The 23,377-nt window shown below is 36.6% G+C and overlaps 1 protein-coding gene across 34 annotated transcripts in view; it reads right to left on the minus strand.

Moving 5' to 3' along the window:
* The window catches only part of PHLDB2 (pleckstrin homology like domain family B member 2), a 264,046-nt gene that overhangs the window by 34,119 nt on the left and 206,550 nt on the right, over positions 1-23,377 (minus strand). For 19 of the 34 annotated variants that reach the window (XM_012521541.4, XM_058295868.2, XM_058295864.2 and 16 more), the window contains 5 exons: positions 23,223-23,360; positions 11,745-11,873; positions 6,457-6,612; positions 4,975-5,085; positions 1,246-1,335 (listed from right to left, as the gene is read on the minus strand). In XM_012521541.4, coding sequence (XP_012376995.2) covers positions 1,246-1,335; positions 4,975-5,085; positions 6,457-6,612; positions 11,745-11,873; positions 23,223-23,360 — 624 coding nt within the window. The remainder of the gene's footprint in view (positions 1-1,245; positions 1,336-4,974; positions 5,086-6,456; positions 6,613-11,744; positions 11,874-23,222; positions 23,361-23,377) is intronic. The other 15 variants (XM_058295871.2, XM_058295867.2, XM_058295866.2 and 12 more) reach the window with 1 other exon arrangement.

Here is a 23,377-nt window from a genome sequence, read left to right on the forward strand (position 1 = left end):
CTACTGCACAAAAAATACTTTCTATATAAGAATTGTTAATTTTGCTGTCTTTTAAAAAGTTACTTACACATGAAAGTGGTGGGTTTTTTGCTGTTATTATTAGGCAAATTTTAATGGGGAAGCAAGATTTTTTTCTCAGCTTTTTAGAAAAAAATAAGTATAAAGTTACTTTCTTTCCCTGTCAGGGTTTTAATTTTCCAAATCAGAGTTAAAATATTCTATCAGTGTACCAGTGTAGCTCGATAAGTAAACATTTGGGAGAAAAATGGTAATGGAGATTGGGGCAAGATGGATGTCTGGGATAAAGAGTGTGTCCACCTTAATATGAATAGAAGTTTCCAATTTAGAAAAAAAAAGACAGGAAACAATCTTGAAAAAAAAGAGACAAGAAACAAACCAGACTGGGAAGCAGATGTGTCTCAACTGATAGAGTGTCAGCCTACCATATAGAAGGTCCAGGGTTCAAACACAGGACCTCCTCGCCCGTATGTTAAGCTGGCCCACACACAGTGCTGATGTACGCAAGGAGTGCTGTGACACGCACTGCGTAGGGGAGTCCCATGCGCAAGGAATGAGCCCCGCAAGGAGAGCCATCCTGCATGAAAAAAGCACAGCCTGCCCAGGAGTGGCGCCACACACACAGAGAGGTGATGCATGCAGCAGGATGATACAACAAAAAGAGACATAGAGTCCCGGTACCACTGAGAATGCAAGTGGACACTGAAAAACACAACAGTGAATGGACACAAGAGAGTAGATAAGCAGGGTTGGGGGGGGAGGGGAAGGGAAGGGGAGAGAAATAAATCAAATAAATCTTAAAAAAAAAAAAAAAAAGAAACAAACCAGACTATTTCTGAACCATTTGCTGCCTCTTCATGTTCTACAAGACTCAGTAGAAAGGGAGGAAAAGTAAGAGAGGGGAGGAAGTAAGAAAGCAGATTAGAGGAGGAGGAGGAAGACTGAAGACTAATCTAGGTCTGGATCTTAAACTTCTGGAAACTCCAAGTTAATTCACAGTATCACTGCCAAGCAAAATCAATACACTAAATGCATCTGCATTAGACACAAAGATAATCCCTGAAATCTGCAAATATAAATTATGAAAGGCAGGAAAACCATAAAAGCACTGAGTGCCTCATAAATCATTTATGTTAATGCTTTTACTGTTCAGGGAATCACATCAAATTGGGGTAAATTTCCTGATTTCTAAGTGCTACGAATAGACATACAAAAATTATAGCTTACCTCTTTCAAAGTATTGGGGTTGACAGGGAACCCTTTCCCCCCAGAAAGGCTGGAATATTTCTTTTCCAAATTACAAAGATTCTCCTTTTCCTGAAGGAACACAAACTCTATTAAGCTTAGAATCAATACAGTTGAGGTACAATCAAGAACCCAAGAACTTTGCCACAGAGACAAACATCAGAATCCCACTGTCTTCCCCATTTCTATTTCCTGCCCCCACACACATAGTTAAAACTTCAACTTCCACACAAACAGGACTCATGCGTTGTTTTCAAACATGTTTAGCTACATAACCTTTTATCCAAGAGAAATTTTACAGAGCAACAGTATGTTTTTAGAAAGGGGGGCAGGGGGAAGTAGGCAGCAGTGGAGCCTCTCTGATTGTGTCAAGAAAGGAAGGAACAGCCCTCAAAGTCCCTCTCAGCCCTCCTCTTTGGCTTATTTTCTCAAACTTTTTTTTTTTACCTCTCCTAAGTAGTACATAATCATGTACCTTCTGGTGACATAATATCATACTCCAGTGACACTTACTTCTGGAAACTTTTATACTTTTATCTTTTATGTTTAGGTCTATTAGCCATTTTGAGTTAACCTAGTGTTAATTGACCTTTAGGAAAAATATGTATGGGCCACATTTTTATTCATTAAGGTAAAATTTACAGACAACAAAATGTCCAGTTCTTCAGTATACAATGTGAAAACTTACATGGAACTCATCAACTAAGATAAAGAACCTTCCTATCATCCCAGAAAGTCGTCTTTTTTTTAAAAAAAGATTTATTTATTTATTTCTCTCCCCCCGTCCCCGTTGTCTGTTCTCTGTGTCTATTTGCTGTATCTTCCTTGTCCGCTTCTGTTGTTGTCAGCGGCCTGGGAATCTGTATTTCTTTTTGTTGCGTCATCTTGTTGTGTCAGCTCTCCGTGTGTGCAGCGCTGTTTCTGGGCATGCTGCACTTTCTTTCGCGCTGGGCGGCTCTCCTTAAGGGGCGCACTCCTTGCGCATGGGGTTCCCCTACACGGGGGACACCCCTGCATGGCAGGGCACTCCTTGCGCACATCAGCACTGCGTATGGGCCAGCTCCACATGGGTCAAGGAGGCCCGGGATTTGAACCGCGGACCTCCCATGTGGTAGACGGACGCCCTAACCACTGGGCCAAGTCCGCCGCCCAGAAAGTCTTCTTATGACTCCTTCTAGTCAATCCCCATCCTCATAGGCAAGGACTCTTCTGACTTCTATGGCCTTACAAAAATTTTGCCTGTTCTTGAATTTCATATAAATGGACTCATATAACATGTACTCTTTTTTGCCTGCCGTCTTTCACTCCATAGTACTTTTGCAATACATTCATGATTTTGCAGGTTATCAGTTGTTCACTCCTTTTGAATATTGAGTAGAATTGTATTATATAAATACACTACAAAATTTACTTATCCATGCTCCTGTTAACATTCAGGTTGTTTCTAGATATGTTTTGCTATTATGAACAAACTTGCTTTAAACAGTCTTGTACACAATTTTTGTGAAGACATGTTTTCATTTCTACCTTGTAAATATCTGGGAGTGGAGTTGCTCAGTCATAGAATGGGTGTACGTTTAACACTATAAAGTAAACAAACTGCCAAACAGTTCTCTGAACTGGATGCACCATTTTACACTCAGATCAGCAATATATGAAAGGTCCAGTTACTATATATCCTCATCAACATTTGGAAATTTCATTTTTTAATTTTAGTCATTTTAGTTGGTATGTGGCAGTCACACTACTCTTTTCATCTGTATATCACTGATGACTAAAGATGTTGAGCAGTTTTTCATGTGACTTATTTGCCATTCACATATTTTCTTTTGTAAAGTGTCTATCCAAGTCTTTTGTCTATTTTCCTTTCTTTCTTGGGTATATATCAATTATTATGGAACTGTAGGAATTTTCAATATATCCTGGATACAAGTTCTCTGTCATTTCTCCTTTAAAAAAATCTCTGCTTACTCCAAGATCATGAAGGTGGAATTGTATGCCTATGTTTTTTTCTGGAAGCTTTCTCATTTTAATTTTTATGTTTACATCTGGGATCCATTTTAAATTAATTTTTATGTATGGTGTGAGGATGCTGTTGAGATTCATTTTTTTTCATAACTGCCCAGTTCAGCGAGCACCATATTTCAGAAAGACTTTTCTTTTCCTGTTGAATTGTGTTGGAGTCAAATATCTATAGGCCAGATATATGTAGAACTATTTCTGGAATCTTGATTCAGTTTCATTACTCTAAATGTTTATCAGTATGTCAGCATATCACTGTCTTAATTACTACAGCTTTATAGCAAACCTTGAAATCAGATAGTAAATCCTCCAAATTTGATCTTCTTTTTTAGTGTCATGTTCACTATTCTAGGTCCTTTGCATTTTCATTTAAATATTAGCAATGACTTGCTGATTTTTTTTTAATTGTTTGGATTTTGATTGGGATAGAGATAACTGATAGATCAATTTGAGAAAACAATTTTTACAATAAAAATAAATTTTGTCTATTTTCAATCAAGAAATCCAGATCTGTAAATTGCACTTGGCAATTTTTTAAAAAGCCCTTCCTGTTTTTTTTCCCTAAAATTTCAGAAACTGTTAAATATTATACTTTCTAATTTAAGCTGTGCCTCTGAATATTATGTGCACAGGGTAAAATGGTAGAGGGAAAGCTAATAGTATTAAGTTCATCTCCAGCTCAGGGAAGGAAAAAATACAACTCAATGCAGGGATTTCTAGGTGCTGAAATAGCAGGAGGAAGGAGGTTTGCAGGGATCTGTGTCAGTTGCAGAGACACCTCAAGTGGACTCATAGTTCCACTTTTCTCTCGCTTCTCAGCCTAACAATGGCCATGACATTTCTTTTACATGGAACAGCCTCATCCTTTAATCCATCATTCTGGACCTGAGCTTATTCCTGGATCACACCCCATCCTGGATCACACCCCACACTTTCATGATCCCAAATGTCATATTCCTAGACAGTGGTCTGCATGCGAGGTTCAGTCCTAAGACTAATCAACTTTAATACTTTTAGTGTTCCTTATCCCTGAAACTAGACCAGGACCACGTTGCGAAGTTAGGCTACAGAATGCATTTTACTTTCTTTGGGAAAAGACTCTCTTTACATATAACCACGTCAGGTGCTGGGGAAGAGTGGACACAGTCCCTTTGGTGAGTACAGATCTTGCTGCTCCTCTAACCATACCACATGGGGTGTCTACATGTCCAACTGAGCCAAACTAAATTCAAATGTAGGATTTGCCAGGAAGATCTCCACGCAAATAACCGGGATACAAAACGCCAAAGCAACTGAGCCAAAATGTTAGACAGCAATAAATAGTGCAGTTTTCCTTCTTAAGCCTACCCTAAATTGGTATTTTAATGTGTTTTAACTTTTGATGATAATTTTGGTTTTTTTAAAGGAGGAAAATAAAAAAAGAGAAAAAATACAGATTTTCCATAGTTTTGATTTTCACATGGTGGAAAAAACATAACAAAAACATCCTACTTATTTTCTGAATTACAGTTAATCATTCAGAAAGCATCAGCTTTATTAATAGGATTAAATATATATATGTTATATGTGTATATATTTCCCTTAAATTAAATAATCTTAAATTAAAGGCTTTTAATTTGAAGGGGGAAACTTTTCCCCAAGTTGAAACTTGTGTTTTATTGCAACCAGTGCTGCAAGGGAAATACTTACTCTTTGCAGCATCATTATTAAATTATTCTTTTCTTTCACAAAATGATCTTGTTCCCTCTGAGCCTGCTGGACAATATGACTGGCTTGCTTTTTCAATGCAGAAATTTTTTCCTGGAGGAAAAGAAATTATAGATTGATGCACATTAGACAATCAGAGGTTTGCTAGTATGTCCTAGAAGAAAGTAAGGTATTTACAACTTGCAAAATAAGAATCACACTTTAGCTGATGGTGAGCAGTGATTATTACCTAGAAACTGTGAGGTTATTTTCTCTGACCTCCCAAGATCAACAATTTCCTTTATTTAAAGCCAATCATGTGTGTTCAAGTGATTTAAATCTATTTTGAAGAACCCAGAAGTCAACAGGAAAATGAATTTGACATCATATCGTTAAAATGCCTAGTGGAAAAATAACAACAATGGGATTTCTTATTTAAACTGAGTTTAAGAAGTCACTTTCTCCTTCTTTCCTTCCCTCATTTTTATCAGTTTAGTACAGAGCCCTGGCATGTGATTCTAAATTCTGGAGCAAATGCCAAATTTGGGCATTTGGATCCCAGTGTTTGGACTGGGTGTTTGGATCCCAGCATTTGGGTGGAGTCAGTAGTCTACACAGCATTCCACTGAGCTATTTCTAAGCCATCAGCCAGTTTTGATAACCACTAAGCAATGGAAACAAAATACTAGCCTGAATCTAATTACGATGACTGCAAAAGGAATTCAAAACAAATGTCTGAATTTCTTGATTTTCTATGCCCTGATTTTCACATAAAAGAAAAAGAACAGTATAGTATTCATAAATGCATCTATAGTACTTTGTAACAATAACTGTAAAATCAACTTATCTAGTTTGGAGCACCATTTGCCATATATGTGGCAGGCTCCATAATCAGCCAAATGTGTTATGTGTTAAACACACAAAGGTATGTAGATACAAAGATATGCAGATAGACAGATATTAAAACTATATAAGGGAAGTAGAAGTGGCTCAAGTGATAGAGCTTCCACCTAGCATATGTGAGGACCTGAGTTCAAGCCCTGGGGCCTCCTGGTAAAAAATAAGAAGAGAAAGCATGCCTGTGTGGCAAGCCAGTGCCTGCACAAGTGCCCATATGGAAAGCCAGTGCCTGGGCGAGTGCCTGAGTGAATGCTCACGTGGTGAGCCAGTGCCCTGTGCAAATGAGTCATGCATCAAGATGACGATGCATCAAAAGAGAGACCAGGGGAATTGACAGGAAACCTCTCTCCCTATCAAAGGTCTCTAGAATTGAACTCCCATGAATCCTAGAGGAGAGAAAATGAGAAGAGAAGAGAACACAGACAGCAAAAACAGCAGGTTGGGAGGAGGGGAAGGGGGAAAATAAATAAATTTAAAAAAATTTTTTTTAAATCCCCATATTAATGATAATTATTGATCTTTATTGTCACATAACGATGGGTGTATTTTAATTTTTTTATATCTAATGACACCTGGCAAAATTACCTTTCTAGTAACAATGCTCCGTTGATACTCAGCTACTTCACGCAGCAGCTGTTGGGTCAGGTTCTCTTTTTCCTCGTCTAGGCGGCTCTCGTGCTCAAGCTGCTGGAATTCTAGGTCTTCAAAGTGTTTGCTCTCAACATCTAACAGGTCTGCATCCTTTGAGGAAGAGGGAATGAAAACAAGACACACCAGAATGGCTGCAGCCTTCATAATATGAAGAAACAATTATTATAAGCAGATAGCCTGAGAATGTCTTTCCAATTAACAGCACTGACCAGGGTTAGAATCTGATAATCCTCTGTTTTGAAACTAAACTCCAAAGCAGTAACAGTAGAATTGGGGGATGGAGGTACATTCATTTCACCACCAGTTTTATACTGTTCTACAAATATAAGAATTCTTGCTTTAAATCTACTAGATAGCTTTAAAATGGATCATGAAGTATAAAAAGAATTCAGTAATGTCCTAAACATTATCTATAGATCAAATATGTGACTTAGTCTCTTGAGAAAACTATTTTCTACATTTTTTTTGAAATGAAATGAGATGTTAGTAATGAAATTAAAGTCAAGACTCAAAAGTCAGCATACATACAGAACAGAAGATGCTAAAAGGGCTACTGCATCCAAAATGGCACACAGCATGATCTACTGCAGAGAAGGCAGGGAGGAGAATATATTAGACTGTCTTCACATTTAATTTTTTAATTTTAGTTTTTCCTTTTCTGTTTCAGTTTCTCAGTAAATGTTTTCTAATGTACATATAAGTAAAGTAGTACATGTACATAATGTCAAAATAAATACTTATATATAGAGAGAGTAGCATGCTCAAATAATTTCATTGATGGGATAAGCAATCAAAAACCTCTGGGGATTGGGATTCTCAAATGGGACTTCTGTGAATCCTTTAAAACTGTTTACAAACCTTTGTCTGTATGCATTTTACTGGGAAGAGTAGAGCCACAGCTTTTCATCAGTCACAAAGGGCACCTCTACTCTGAGAATTATCTTGAGGATATTTATGGAAGATGTCAAATCCTAAAAATCAGATTGTCTATAACAGATACCCTCTAGCCTACAATATTTTTGAACACAGGGATCATTGCACTCATGCATCTGTATCCATGCAGTGGTTAGTTCATGTTGTAGAATTATTCTCCAATCTACTTTTTAAAAAAGTACCCACTTATTTCTGGAGTCTTTAACAAAACTGTTAACATAATCTGTGTAGAGGATTTAAAATATATATAATTTATAAATGGTCTACAGCCAAAAGGAAAAGGCAACTGAGTTATGTGGGTCCTAGATCTACATCAATGGCTAGGAAATTATTTTTTTCAATTAAAACATCAAAAAAAGTTGGACAAATAAATATGTCATAAATTAACTCTAAATCATTATTTAACCTCAACCCCTCCCCGCCCCCCGCCCTGGGTTTTCTTTTTTTTAAAAATATAAGTGATAAATTAAACCTCTTTACCAAATGAAATACATTTCTATGTTCTGGAACTTTTATCATTCAGGGGATGATTCATAAAAGGGCTATTAGCTACCATGTAATTACAACAAACACTATAGCAACAAGATGATTACGTCAACAAAGACTGAATTCTCAAAGCTTAAGAGCAGGAAAAACACAATTTGAAAAACAAATTCAGCATTTCTAAACAGTTTGTATTTTAATTAGACAATGAAATATAGTCTTGGTTTCAACTTATTGATTGACATTTCAAGTTTAGCAGATATTTCAGGTTTATAAGTTCTAAAGGATTTGGGCCAAATCTAGTCACTACGGAATTAAGACATAACTCAAGTATTATTTCTTAAAACAAAATAAAAAGATCTGCAGTCTTGAAATAAAATATTAATTGATATATTTATTCATATAGGCATCATGCATACTCAAATTTTTAAGGCATTTCAATTGAGCTTGGGTTGCAGTTAAAGATTACCAGGATTTTTTTAAATTAAGGTGCTTTTTCTGGCCTATAAGTAATTTTCAAAGGAGGCATATGACTCACAACACATATACTATGCAAGTCAGTGCTTATTCCACATCTGGTTAATATGCAACATATGTTATTCAAACCCTGCATGCAGGTCAGAGTCACTAATTTATTTGTAGTAAATATTTAAACCACCACATGAAAATAATAGCAAACTAGGCAGGAAAGCTGAAAATTAAAGCTAAACTCAGCATTCAGATTTTGCTGGTGTTAGAATCTATCCAAATCATTAGAATATGTTTTGCAAGCTTACACTCCGAAAAAAAACTATTGGGGAAAGGGGGAAAAAACCTTGTAAATGTTTTAAATAAGAATGAGAATTCAGGGAATGAGATTTGGGCTGGAATAGTTTAAGTATGGGATAATATATACAGGAAGTTCAAAGTCAAGTGCTTGCCTAGTTGAATGAAAATTTTAACCGAATTTTTCTTCACTAAAAAAACATGAAAGGAAATAAAAACAGCTGCAATAAATTAAATTTCAACGCAATTCCTTTTATCCTTGCAATAACTTTTCCTGAGAATTTATATGGCAGAAGTTTACATGAAGATCTTTTATGTTTTCTTTGTACTGGGAGACAGAAGTAGGAGAATAGATTTGATGACCAGAAGAGATACAGTAATAATCCCAAGAGAGCTCAATGCCGACTCTGAAAGCAAATTTAAATATAGTTTCTGATTTGTTAACCTTTCTGCTTATGGTCTCCAGTCGACCACTTTAACTGCATACTTTTGGGACTTGGAAAATACAATGAAAATTACCTAATACAACCTCCTCATTTTATGCATGAAGACACTGGGGACCTTAGAGGTTGAATGACTTGTCCAAGATTAAATTATAAACTGGCTAAAGAGCAAATGATTAAAACAAAACAAAACAAACAAAAACCCCACAAAAGGTCTCCTAATTGTACCTATCACTGGATATAATAAAAAACAAAAAATAGAAATAAAGCATTCAGCTGAATATTAAAAGCAGAAGAAAACTTTCTCAGCTAGGTGACTCCTCCACTGTATGGTGGACCCCATCCTAGCAAGTGAAAGATTCATTTAACTTCAGTTTCTCATTGGCAAGCCCATATCAACGAAAGATCATTAAATCGACATCAAATGAAAACTCTATTCTGACTCTAAAGCAATGATTTAGGGATAAGAAGCCCAACCATAAATTCATAATTTTTATGCACAAAAATGATTCTAGAATTTCATCTTAAGCTTCGGGGATGATACACAGTTTGAGAAAATGACTTTTCTATTCATTTATTTTTTATTTTGTGTGAATTTACACCTAAGAGAATTAGTTGCGATAAAGCCAACTTTATAGAATGTGGTTTAAAAGTTTAAATGCCTTGGGGAAAGTATTATAATGAAGCATTTGAAGTCTGAAGGGAAATAAGCTTGTGAGAACACAGGAAGTTACTGATATGAATGGCTTTATCAAGAAACAAGTGGATTTTTTACAGGTTATGTCAAGGGATCAGTGAAGAGTTAACTGTGGTTCTCAATCCTGGAGAATAGAATTAGGAGACCTTATAATATCAGGGGAAGAGAACCTGCCACAGGCCAGTTATCTCTACTAAGGAAAGGGGGTTATGGTAAGAATTTCACACTCAGCTTCAACAGGAAGGGGAAGGAGTCTTTGCCTTAAATTAATGGAATGAACTGTCTGCATCATATCCTTTCCCCTTTTGTAGTCAAAATCCTTAGAAAGTATAACAAAGTTATGAGTTTTCTTATAGAATCTAGATTAAACATGTATGCATGTTATTAATAGACTATATTTTATATTTGAGGTACCATTTATAAAGAATACAAACAATAACTAAAAAGTTAGAGCAAGGAAGAAACAAAATATATAATCACACTGCTGACTAAATAAAAAATTATGATTCCTGCATAGAATCCTTAACAATAAGGAGAGTTGAAAAGCAGTATACAAGCATAAAAATCCATTTCTCATCTCTTTGGTGAACTGGCATAAACAAAAACAATAACATACTGAAGTAATTTTACAAATACTGTTCTTTTTCCAATCCTTTTTTTTTTTTTCCCACAAGATTTTCCTAAGAACAATGGCACTGAGAGACAGGAAGTTACCTTCTTAAAGCATATTCAGTTTTATACAATAAAATAAGTAACGTTGCAGTTGAACATGCTTGTGTTGGATAGTTTTATCAAGATGCTTTCAACCTCTGCAGGAAGTACATTAAAAAGTTTTCATTGTAATTTTTCATTACCTAGTGATATTTTCAGAGGTATCGTATTCTTTTGTGTGTGTTAAAGGTCATCTTAAACATTTTAAAACACGTGTCATCTTAACTGGTTTATTTTTCAACTGGCCCATTCCCAAGAAGGTACAGATATAACAACATAAATAAAACTAGTCTTCTACTCACTTGGAATCATAAATTGTTACTCACTTGGGACAAATTACTATTACATGACTTCTTCAGAGGTCGGAGACCTCTAATGGCGGCCTGCCCAAGGTCACAGTTTACTTGGGCTGCTGTTTAGAGAAAACAAGTCAGTTATCAAGAGGCTATGAAATGTAAATGACCATGCCAGTGTTTGTGAAACAATCCGCTGAGGACGTCTCATTTCCAGAGCATACCCAGCATGGACATGTTAAACACTGCTGATGTTATGGACTCGAAATAATCTGATAAAGTTAACTAGAAGATCTATGCTGAATTCAGTTTTTTAAAAATTAATGAGGCTTCTATGAAAAGGTTTTGAGAGCATTAGCAATGCCTTACATTTGGGTCCTGGTGTCTGATTGTTACAGTTGGGCTGAGTTTAGTGTCACTACAAGGCAGAAAGAAAAAGAAAAAGAAAAAGAAAAAGGGGATGAAGTGGGTCGGGGCGGGAAGCAAATAAGAAAACAGGATCATTTTTTGGGCAAGAGTACAAAAATCAAGTTTTAAAAAAAGGACAAATAGTACTCACGATGCAGCAGAGAATGCAGGGAAAGATGTCAGTTGATTTAAATGCTACAATCTTGGTGCCCTTACAAGTTAAGAATAGCCTCCTTTTGTTACAAAGAACGACTCCAGAAGTGTTTCTGCATTACAAATTAGGTAAAGGATTCTAACATGGAATTTAAAAAAAATGATTAGCATAGAACAATATATACTGTCAGCATGCATATTTCTATTTAAAAGGTATCTAATGACCAAAATTTATGCAAATTAATGCTATGTGAAGTGGAAAGTCATAGGTAAGTCGAACTTAATTGAAAAAAAAACAAAAACAAAAAAACTGGTGCATTCCTCTTTGCTACTGACCCTCTTCAGTTGTTGTTGTAACTGTTCCCTCATGGACTCAGGACAATTGTCCAGCTGGGTCTTCTGCTCGGAGTAAAGCTCCTGGAGCCTCTCTAGTTTTTCCCTTTCAGCATCAAGCTTTACCTTCTCCTGAAGTTCAGAAATCAGAAAATAGAAGAATAGAAATTACCTTCACACCCCAAGCAGGCGTTAGTAACATTTTCCAGAGGTAATACAACAAACAAACATACATGAACACTAGATATTTTATGAATGTTGAAACATACCTTGTTAGTGACTGGGATAAAAAGGTATAAGTGGAAGCAAGGATAAGGTGGCCCCGTTTGACATTGACCCCCCCCTTCCTTCCTTCTCTCCTTCCTGCTGCCATGTTACAAAAGCAGGGGAAGCAACAAGAACCGCTGGTCAATGTCAACAAAGAACAAAAGAAATGCCAACCAAACTGATCAGATAGCCTTGCAAATAGTCACTTGCCAGAGAACCAGAAAAGGAAAGCGGGCATTTACTCCAAGTACTGTCATAGTCCAATTGCCTCAAGGCATTTGTTAAGCATCTTTTGGAAATCACTGAGTTTTGCTGTTCTCAGGTCAGAGGTGTTCTAGGTGCAGAAGTTCATACCCCAGTCATATGAAACACTTCTAGCTCTCAGGGAGACTTCAGACCTTACGCAATAAGAAAATCTGATTCCAGGGAGAGCATCTAATTCAGGGGCTAAGACAGCTATAAAAACATTATTAAAATGGTTTTTATTGGAAAGTGTTCTGAAAGACTGACAAAGAAGCAAGAGGAAGGTATATTAGGCAGCTCAGATACACAAAAAGTATGACATTTACTGTGGAGAAATAGCCTTCCTACAAGACTTGACATTAAAACAAAAAATCAAAATATGGACGGGGAAAAAAAAAAGAAATGAGAACACCCAACAGAGAACAGAAGAGAAAGTAGAAGGTAACACTAAGTTCCTCCCACATCACACATGCCGAAGTGACCCTGGACATTCTCAAGGACATAAAGGCAAATACTGTAATGCAGTGATTACATGGCCTCGTAATGCTACCTCTTAAGTTGAGAAACAAAAGAAATCAGTTTAGAGCAAGTCTGCCCAACTTATATTCCCTTTCTGATATTCTGAACCCTCAGAGAAACTTTGGACCAGATTCTCTCCTATATATATATATCCTCAATCTAAACAAAAGCACTTTTGAACCACCACCACAATTTGATCCTTAATAAGTAAAATGACCGTCACCTTTTTTTCCTTATGTTCAATATATGTGACTCACAGAAAGAAAACTGGAGAAAGATATTTTATTTAAAGATGAAGCTCTGAAATAGTCCTATGAAATTATACTTACTATAATGTCTTTATCCAAACAGCCATGATTTCCTGTGTAAACATATATATTTAGACTTTTTAAGAAGAAGCTATGGTTTAAATCTAAAACTACATGACAATATCTATTTGAGGTCGTTTGAGTATCCAGTTTCAACTAAAATTTTAAAATTTCAAGGGCATTTTAGAAATGTTTATGTGGATTTACAAATGCATTTTCTTCTCAAAATGATTAAATCCAGAAGTCATAAAGCTGACAACAGAATGAAATTTTTTACTTCATTCTGTCAGTCAATTTCTCCTTCTGGTTCCAGAGCAATCTTACAGATTCAAATTTTAAAATCCTATCAAAACCCAAACTATCTTGACATTTTCAGAGAGGAATATGTCTTTTTTAACATGGTCTGACATATATGCATATGTCAGACATTTTCTTGCTAGAGGCTGAAGAAACCTCACTTATAACAATTATATAATTTAAATCCATACTTTTCCTATATTCATTTCAATACTATGAGACTACTTGCTTTTCTCACACATACACACACACACACATCTCACATCTTTAATTATTTTGGAATTAGAACTTAAACAGATCTCCTTTGCTTTCTATAACATCCCAAATGACTTCTTCAATCTCAGTCATTTCTTGACAAGCAGAGGGTGGCAGTATTTTATAATCTCGTGGAATAAAGATAAAACAGTTACTAAATGTAGGACAGGGTTTTACTTCAATACCTTTTGCTTCTAAAGAGCAAAAGAAAATAGAAGTAGCATTCCTACTTCATATATCAACCTAAAATGATATAACAACAACTTACACTTTAGCAGCCTATTGAGAAAATGTCCCAGTCTTCAATGGTAAGGTTGGTCTCTGTACATACCTAATGTGCAGAAGCTAGGAAAGCAACTGCCTCATTCACAAAAAAAGGGAATCCTGAGTGTTAAACCATAGGAAAACTAAGACAAGTTAGATTTAGTCTTTAGTTTTAGAAATTGTCATTTTTTTCCCCCTTAATAAAGCCAGCAACACAAAACACCGTTTGTTTCTTGGCTACAACAATATATTTTCTCTGTCTGTAGATGAAAGAAGTCTGATTTACACAGCAAAATCATTTTATCTAAAAGAATCATTTTCAGATACTGTATCACCAGACTTTGTAGCAATTACAGCTCAAAACTGAAAGTTAAAAAAAATTTTAAAACCTATTCATTGCAATTAAATACCATATACATAAAGCCCTAAACTTTAGCTATATTTGATTTAAAAAAAAAAAAACAAAAAACAACTTTGATGCAGTCTTTAATAATATGGAAATATACTGGGCTCAAATTTGAAAAAGTAACTAAACCGTTCCTCAAATGCTCTCAATTTTTTTTTTTTACAACTATAAATAAACAACTAATAAAAAATACCTTATATTTACATAGTACCTTCCTTCTGAGCTCAAAATGTTTCACAATTTCATACAAGGGGGCAGCTAGAAGAACTATGCAAGCAGGCACCATCAGAACCTTCTGCACTTCTCTGTGGCTTACAGTAATTCTATGACCGACCACACTTGGGTCTCCGAGCAGAAGCTGAGTGGGGCCAAAGCTAGGGCAAGGAAGGAAAGGGGAAGGATGAAAGAAGGACAAAGGGAGGTGGGTTTGGTCATAAGTCACAGAGGACTACAGAGGTGATATCAGTCCTCCAACAAGTCAGGAGGCAACTATGAGCTAGAAAGAAATTAATATTCATCTCCTCTACTTATTATCAAGAAGATTTCAAAAGGAAATTAACTCCAGACAAGCAGTTAATTAAAGTTGAAAGTATCACCTTCTTCAGAGAAGATAAAATAGATGGAAAAAATTGATGACACTTGAGAGTTTAAGGATTCTAGCTTTTTTAACATGTGAAATATTTATTAACACTGGGGTGTCATTCTCTCCCCCCAGACTTAAATTGGTAAACTCACCTATGCTAACTACTATAGGAACAGCAATATTCTCCAAACTTCATACTAGGACAGAGTATGATTATTTTTTGTCCTAAGATTTGTAAATCTATTTTCAGGAAATGAATAAATTAAAATGCATTTTAATATATTTCAATTTGTCCAAAAAAAATAATAAGATTACCGTGAATTGGAATGATCTGGGAAAATCCAAGGTGTACAGGAAACATCATAAAACCAAGAACAGAATGTGACTTCACTAAAGACAGAGCTGCTTCCCTTGGCACAGTTCTCTTATTGGTTGACTTTTGATGCACTAGCAAATCCAACTGGGTTATAAATTCATTGCCAGAGTCTATTTTATGTATTTAAGGGTGTTGTTCCTAAGGTACATATATGGCCAGAGAGAAACTATTCATGGACAAATTAAAGTAAAAATCAGCATATGAAAATGGACCTATATTCGCTTCCAAAGAGTTGTTCATTCATTCTCTCAGTAAACAGCCGTAAGAGCACACTATGTGTCCAGCACTGCTAAGTATTAGAAAGGGCAAACTTGATGGCTACCCTCATGAAGCAGTTTCCTTAGCTCTGTGGTCCTTGGCCCTAACTGCACTTTAGAATAACCTGGGTGAGCTTTTAAATAAACTGTTCACAGGCCCCAATTAGTCAGAAGTCCAGGAGCCTAAGGCCCAGGGACTGATAATTTTTTAAAAATTTCTCCAGGTGATCTCCAGGTGATTCTAACAGGCAATCAGGGCTGAGAATCCCTAATTCAGTCACCCAGCATTATGTCGACAGGCAAAGGCAATGAACCACCTTTTGATTTTTCTAATGAAGGTACAGGACATTGATACAGGAACCACCAAAAATTGCTCTTAAAATATAGTCTTTGGACCACAGTTTAAAAAGTCTCTTTCAAGTAACATCCCAATTATAAAATTTCAACATTATGTGAAATGTCTCAAGTAAACCAAGCAAAAAAAAAAAAGTACTGTGACAGATTCTAATATCCAACATGCATTCAGGGAAAGAAAATGCATTCCTAGTTCAGGTGGAAAACCAGTCTCTTCTAATCATACAACGGTCAGCAATGATTACAGGTTTACCCTAAATAATTTGGACTTGTACAAAAATGTTGCCAATATGCTTAAAAGATCCAAAAATCCAAGGCTCATCATAGGACCATTTGTTTTGCCAGATCTTGTGGTGAAAAGATAGTAACATTAGTTCACTCTCTTCTAAGTTGTGTTCTTGAGGGAAGGAAGTAAAATTTAATTTGCTGGCTCTATTTAAATTCCAAGGATCTCACTGCATTCCCACTGCTTTGTTCTTTTAAAGTTGAAGTACTCTGAATATTATACTACACAGAAAATTTTTGAATCCCAATGGAAAAAATGAATTTACTATATTTAAGAGCACAATGGCTATTGACAAGCAGATACTCAAGATTTACCCTAAAAAGATGCTTAGTTTATTAGCTTGCAGGGTTTTCCAGAAAAAATATAAGTTAAACTTCAATTTTTGGTAAACAATGAATAATTTTTAGTATATGTTCCAAATATTGTATGGGGCATAATTATACTAAAAAATATTCATTTTTAATCTGAAACCCAAATTTAACTGAACATCTTGTACTTTTATTTGCTAAATCTCATAACCCTATTAACTTAATGAAGATTTTCTTAAAATTTAAGGTCTGTCTTTGTAATTTTCAAACAGCTTAGCACAGAACCTAGCATGTACTAGGCACTTGGGCCACGTTTCATGAAGCACTGGAGAAGTGGAATTGATGCAGTGAGGTATTAAAATCCATAGTCCCCAAACCATCACATTAAAGAGATGCCCATCCAAAGTCCTCTCCATACACCCCGAAAATCCCTTTCTTCCAGTTACGAAACCCTATGCAAATTCATGGGACATAAACATCATCGCAGATTAGCTTACTATTGCTGGGCTACAATTTCTTATCTGAAATTCTTAATGCCAGATGTGTTTCAGATTTCAGAATACTCTGAATTTTATAGAGGTAACATGGTATGTATAGAACATCTTATATAACATATCCAGTGAGATCTGTGGCAGCATCCTGTAATCAAATGCATTTCTATTTCTGCAGCTAAACTTAGGAATAGTCACACTAAGTGTGAGTATCAGTTCAAGTCAGGGTTTGCCACAAACTAAATTCTGGTGCCAATCTTAAAAAAGGACTTTCATTCCCCCACAACTTTTCAGATTTTTGAGTTGCAGAGGAAAGATTATGAACCTGTGCCAACAAATGGTGATTGTTGAGAATATATCCTCTGCCTGCCTCTAAAGAGGCACAGCCTTATATTTCTTTCTTAAGATTTTTTCCTTTGGCTTTGACATTTTAGTCACACAACTCATGGATGTTCAGTGCACAAAAAATTAGAAAATTAAAGATTTATGTAATCAAATAACCATTTGAATAAATAATGCTATTCTAGAGTCCTGTTGATTTAATCCCCAGATCCCATGATATATTTCCACTTCCTTTAATCAGGGAGCTAACCTTGAAATGTAAGAAAGATGCACGGGAAGGACTGTGTCCCATCTGAACTCCCATCTGAACGCTGACTATGGCTTGGCAAATAAATGCCTTGCACTCAGAGGCATTAGCACTTGGCTGAGGAATTCTGGCCCAGCCTCAGTGTCTTCCCTGGCTCTCAGTAGAAGGAAGGATGAAGAGGAAGTAACAGGTATTTTGGCAAGATACAATGGGGGAGGAATTTAACCATTTAATATACAATGATTTATGATTATTGGAGAAAAATTAGAAAGTCAAATAATTTAAGATTTTTAAATGGCATAGAGTGATTTAAGCTTCAGTTCACCCCTTTAAACACAGTATTTAGCTATAAAAGTGGGCAGCCCAGGATAGCTACGAATTATCACAATATATATGTGTGAAAACACAAAATACCTGTATTTAAGCAAAAGGGTATTTTAGTTTATGATTACCATCTGGGAAATGGAGAAACCTTCATCAAGCAGAGCCTTTCCTTAGCCCTTCTGCACTCCATTATAACTGACTTTTGATTTTGTGTGCTAGATGAGACATGGATAATCCAAAAGGAGGAAACTGAAATTTTCAAAAAATTTTTAATGTGGTCAAAAATAGATGAAGATAGAAAGAAAATGCACACTCCCATACACATTCCTCTTCTCAGTTATAGCCTGAAATTGGCCTTTGGCTTCAGAGTTGGGTCGAGGTTTGTAGAAAGGACAGAGAAGCCATTTCCACAACTAGGCCTTGCCCAAATTCAGCTTCTCACTCTCAGTCACCAAGCCCATTAAACCAAAACAAGTTACTAGAACAGAGGCAACAACCACCCTCTTTTCACTTGCCCCCCAAAAATGTGACAACCTCTCTGCTTACCATATACCAAATAAGCATCCAATCTGTGTTTATGTTCAATTTAGATACTTTTATTTGCTCAGGGTTATATCCATATTTTTAGTGACCCTGTGATATGGCTACATAGGAAGAGCACAAGGGACATGACATTTAGCTCATAGTCACATGGAAACAGGCTTATTGATGCTCTTACCAGTGGTCCTCCTAAGGGCAGTGAAAGGTCAGCCTAGGTAACAACTGCAAAAATGTTCAATAAATATATACTAGGCTACAGGTCTATATTTTATATTGTATACATAATACCTATAGCTTATATCTTATATACTGGCATACAATAAATAGTAATCAACTATAATCTTTTGTTAATTTGTACTAAATACATAAAATAAAATGACAGCTCCCAAATTAGGTACCAGCATAATACCAGAGAATGATCTGAAGAGCCAAGGAATCAATGTCAACAATTTCACACCAAATTAGAATTCTGAGGTGTTGTTAAACTTTTATCCCCTCTGGCTCCAAAGAACCAGGGCCAGGCTTACAGGATGTACTGTTGACATGTGAATCCGAGTTTTCCCAATAGGGATATCGTTTCAGGTTTTGGTTTTCTCATTCCACAATGTACATGTGACAACGGTAACAGGTGTATAGAAAAGGAAATGCAACCCAAAAGGGCAGAGGTCACTTCCTCCTTCTGTCTTACGCTTTGGCTTGACTGGTAGCATGGTCAAAGGCACTCTGGCATGTGCACCTGGGCGGACCACGGCAGCTGTCTTGAAACTTGGCCACACGTAGCTCTTTGGCAGGTGTTTGGCTCAGTGCTTTTGCTGAAGCCCAGCTTGGGCCAGCCATGAGCAGGATCCAAGAACAATATTCTCACAACACACAGGGTGATACTCTGGCTCCAATTTTGGGCCATATAAATGGTGGATAATAGTGCCCAAATATATTTTACAAGCTAGAGAGGGAGCCATATTATCTAATATGCACCCCACACAGATGTAAATTACACAATGTGACAGATAGAAGGATGTAAAGAACAACAGGGAGAACATAATATAAACTGCAAGGTCCGAGAGGGCTTTTCAGAGGAACTGACGTTGAGTCTGAGCTTTGAAACACAGAAAAACTAGGCCTAGAACAGGGGAAGGGACATTCCGCCAGGGGAAACAGTATCTGCAAAGGACCTTGAGGGAGAGTGGGCAGAGAGGCTGGATCTTTAAAAAAAATGAGAGAAAGAAGTCAGTATGAGAGTGGTGTGAAGAATGGGCAAAGTGGTGACAGAAAGGTTGGGCAGGTAGGCAGGTGACAGATAGTAAGGAATTTAAATTTTATTTAAAGTACAGTGGGGGAATGTACGTGGCTCAAGCAGTTGAGCACCTGATTCCCACATAAGAGGTCCCGAGTTCAGTTTCCAGTGCCTTCTAGATACAACAAAGACAAACAACAAGCACAACAAACAAGGGAACCAACTCAGGGGAGCCAGTGTGGCTCAGTGGTTGAGCACCGGCTTCCCACACACGAGGTCCTGGGTTTAATGCCCAGGCCGCAGTATCCTCTCAAAATAAATAAATAAAAAAAAATAAAGTATGGTGGGCCAGAAACTAAAGTGGTATGATCTAAATTATATTTCTAAGAAATCGCTCTGGCTTCTGTGAAGAGAGTGGATTGAAGGAGAAGCAAATGGAAATGGAACTAAATCAAAGATAAGGCTGCTTGGGAAGAAAATGCTGTCAAGGAGATGCAGAGGAGTTGCAGGAATTGAGAAATATTTTGGGCATCAATTGGATGTGGGGGTATTGGAGAAAGAAGGTCAAGATTTACTTCCAGATTACTTGTTTGAAGATGTAAATGGATAGACAAGCAATTTCCTGGACAGGGAAAATTGGAGGAAGAAGAGGTTTGACAGGAACAGAGGAAGGGAGGGTGGCAAGTGGAAGGATAAGAACCAGAGTTCATTTATGGTTGTGTTTAATTGGAAATGCCTGTGAAATATCTGACTGGAGAAGCCAGGTAGGCTATAGGATATACGTCAGAAGTTCAGAAAAGAGTTCTGGACAAGAGACATACTGTAGAGTCAACAGCATGTATATAATATGTTATTTGAAGTTACGACTTAAAAGAATGTAATACAAGAGAAGTGAGCACCGATCGGAGTCAAATACTCTTAACTAGTTAGATAGAGGCAAAGGAACAAGCAAAGGAAGCTGAGATGGAGAAGTCTGAGAGATAAGAGAAAGAAAACCAGAAGAGTGTGGCAGACAGAAAAGGGAGAGGGAAAGTCCTAAGAAGGAGAGTTGTGCCCTACACTGAAGGCTGCTCAGATGAAAGCACCCAGTACGTCTACGATTTTCTATATTAGGTAACATAGAGATCTTTTACAGGAGTCCTAACAAGAGCAAATCTGATGGAGTAGCAGGAACTTAAGCCAGCAGGCATGGGAGAAGAGGTTCACAGGGCAATGAGAAAGAGGTGACACAGTGCACACATAAAATCATTTGAAAAGTCTGACTATGATGACAAGAAGAGTGATAGGATTTTTTTTTAATGTAATTAAAAAATAATAATAATAATAAATAAATATAAAAATAAAAAATAAAAAAAAAAAAAGAAGAGTGATAGGGTAGTACCTTGAAGGAAGTTCATGTATTTATTTATTTTAACAATAATAAATTATTTTAATAATAATATTGACATGCTGAGAGGAAAAGTCCAATAGAGAGAGTGAAGTTGGGGGTGGGGTAGGTAGAAAGGACTGAAGGCCCTGAGAAGGTGGGATGGGAAGAAACCCAGAGCACACACAAAGAGGTGGTTAAGATGGGAAGAGAGAACATTCCTTAGTTGTGAGAAGATGTGGTGCTTTTAATTTCTCAGTGAAGGAAGTGGTGAGGTCATCTCAGAGCTAGTTGGAGGAAAGTGGGTCAGAGGTTTGAAGAGAGTAAAGGTATGAAATTGTTGTGGCATAAAATGGTAGAATAAGCTTATTCAAGAAACATGGGAATACCAACAAGCAGCGCAGAGTTTCTCTTTGAGTTTGGTTGGCAAGAATCTGTAGCAACAACATCTAGCCTCAGTCTGTTTGCACTTCCCTTTTCTTCCTCTGGAGTCCTGCGCCCAAAGCCAGGTTCTGCCATTTTTCACACCACGTGATGACAGACAATAATCCCACCTTCCAATACCAACTAATCCCCTAACAGCTGCATGAACTGGTCGTATAGTCCAAGCCTCAGTTGGCCCTTCTCCTAAGCATTATCTATATCGAGTCACCAAAACAATACTAGGAAAGATGGAGGAAGCTTCCCTGCTTGTTTCTGTCTAAGTTTCACCCCTACCCCTAAAACAATTTACCTCTGACTCGACTTTGCTTTGGGGCAGAATTTAATACCGATGAAAGACAGACAAACAGATTCCAATATGTAGGCTACGCAAAGATAAATAATGGATGAATCCATGAAAAACATGGGTAAGGAAGGTGAGGTGTTCCCAAGTCTATGCCCCACAAGTTTTGCAGTATGACATAAATAGTAAAATATTAATAAATACCAAAATAAGACATCTAATGTCTCCTGTGAAAGCTTCTTGCTATATAAATGCAAATCTTTGAAAAGCATGAAGTATTAACTGAATCCTCCTTTACTACAGAATTAGACAAGTAAATCCTTTGACTTGGTTTTGAGATTTTAAAGAAAACTTTACCTACTACCCAAATGGATTCTTTAATCTTTCAGTCTGTGAGCAGAATGAACATGCATAAAATTTAATATGAAAAGGCTGTGCAGTATAAGTTTGACAAGCAAGCAACTAAGAAAGCTTTTATCCTGACTTCCATTTCTGACAACATTACTTTGAGCTCATTCTTTGGCACCAAGATCAAATGGCCTTATTTATAGGTTTCAAACAAAGAGCCTAAAAAGGAAGCCCCATTCAGCAGAAATTCGTTGTGCACATTACCACTAGTACTTAGTACCTTTTCTTGGCTTAGTGGAGAACATGATGAGCAGGAAAGAATATTTTAAAGCTCATCTGCTTTTTCTTTCCCAACCAGAATTTTATTTTAGACTTATTTCAGCTATATCTAACTCAGAATGGTAGAGGGAGTGAGGTATAGTATATCCCATCCCAGAAGGGGAAAATAAATATAATGAACAAGAAAACAAAAAAAAACCCTACCACCACCCTAAATTCTAAGGACTCCAAGTAATTTTTATAGTTTTTCTAATATACATCAGCTAAAATTAGGTTGTGGCCTGAAATGCATAAGCAAGACCTTTTCTGAGTAAGAGTCCCCTGTGTTTCACAGGCAGTTTTCACTTGGCAGTGTGTGGGGATTCCCCAAAATTTCAAAGCATTTTTCAGAGCAATGCACTTACATTGAAGACAATGGCAAGGCAAGAGAGGTGAGATGAATGGTCTCCATTCATCTTCTTTAACAAATAGAAATATGAAAAAGGAGACAATAATATTTGAATATGTATAAGCTACCCCACAAAGCACCAGGAGCAAAGAAATTCCACACACTAAGAAGTTACTTAAAAAATACAGTGGAATCAAAAGAACAGAAAGGCTAATAGACAAAAAGCAATTCACTCATCTCAAAATGAGAACATCAGTTCACAGATTAAAACAAGCTCTTGTCTCTCAGTATCAGCTGCCCAATACCTTACAGTCCTTTGCTTGTGACAACTTACCTAACATTGACTTTTCTTTAGTGCCACTATCTCCAGAAACATGGCATACAAATGTAAAATCCTGATAATTTCATTGAACCGAATCAAATGGCACCATTACTTTGCTCATAACAACTGCACTCAAATACGATTTTCTTTTACCTTGGTCTTTTCACCAACAATGTTCTTTTCCAGTTCTGCTATTTTTCGGTTTAGGTGATCCAAAATCTCCTTCTCCTTCATAAGTTCAGTTGTTTCAGATTTCTGTTCTCCATCCAAAAGGGCACATTCCATATCCAACTGAAGACAGGAAACAA

The sequence above is a fragment of the Dasypus novemcinctus genome, chromosome 4, assembly GCF_030445035.2.
Source record: "Dasypus novemcinctus isolate mDasNov1 chromosome 4, mDasNov1.1.hap2, whole genome shotgun sequence".
In the NCBI taxonomy this organism is placed as follows: Eukaryota; Metazoa; Chordata; class Mammalia; order Cingulata; family Dasypodidae; genus Dasypus; species Dasypus novemcinctus.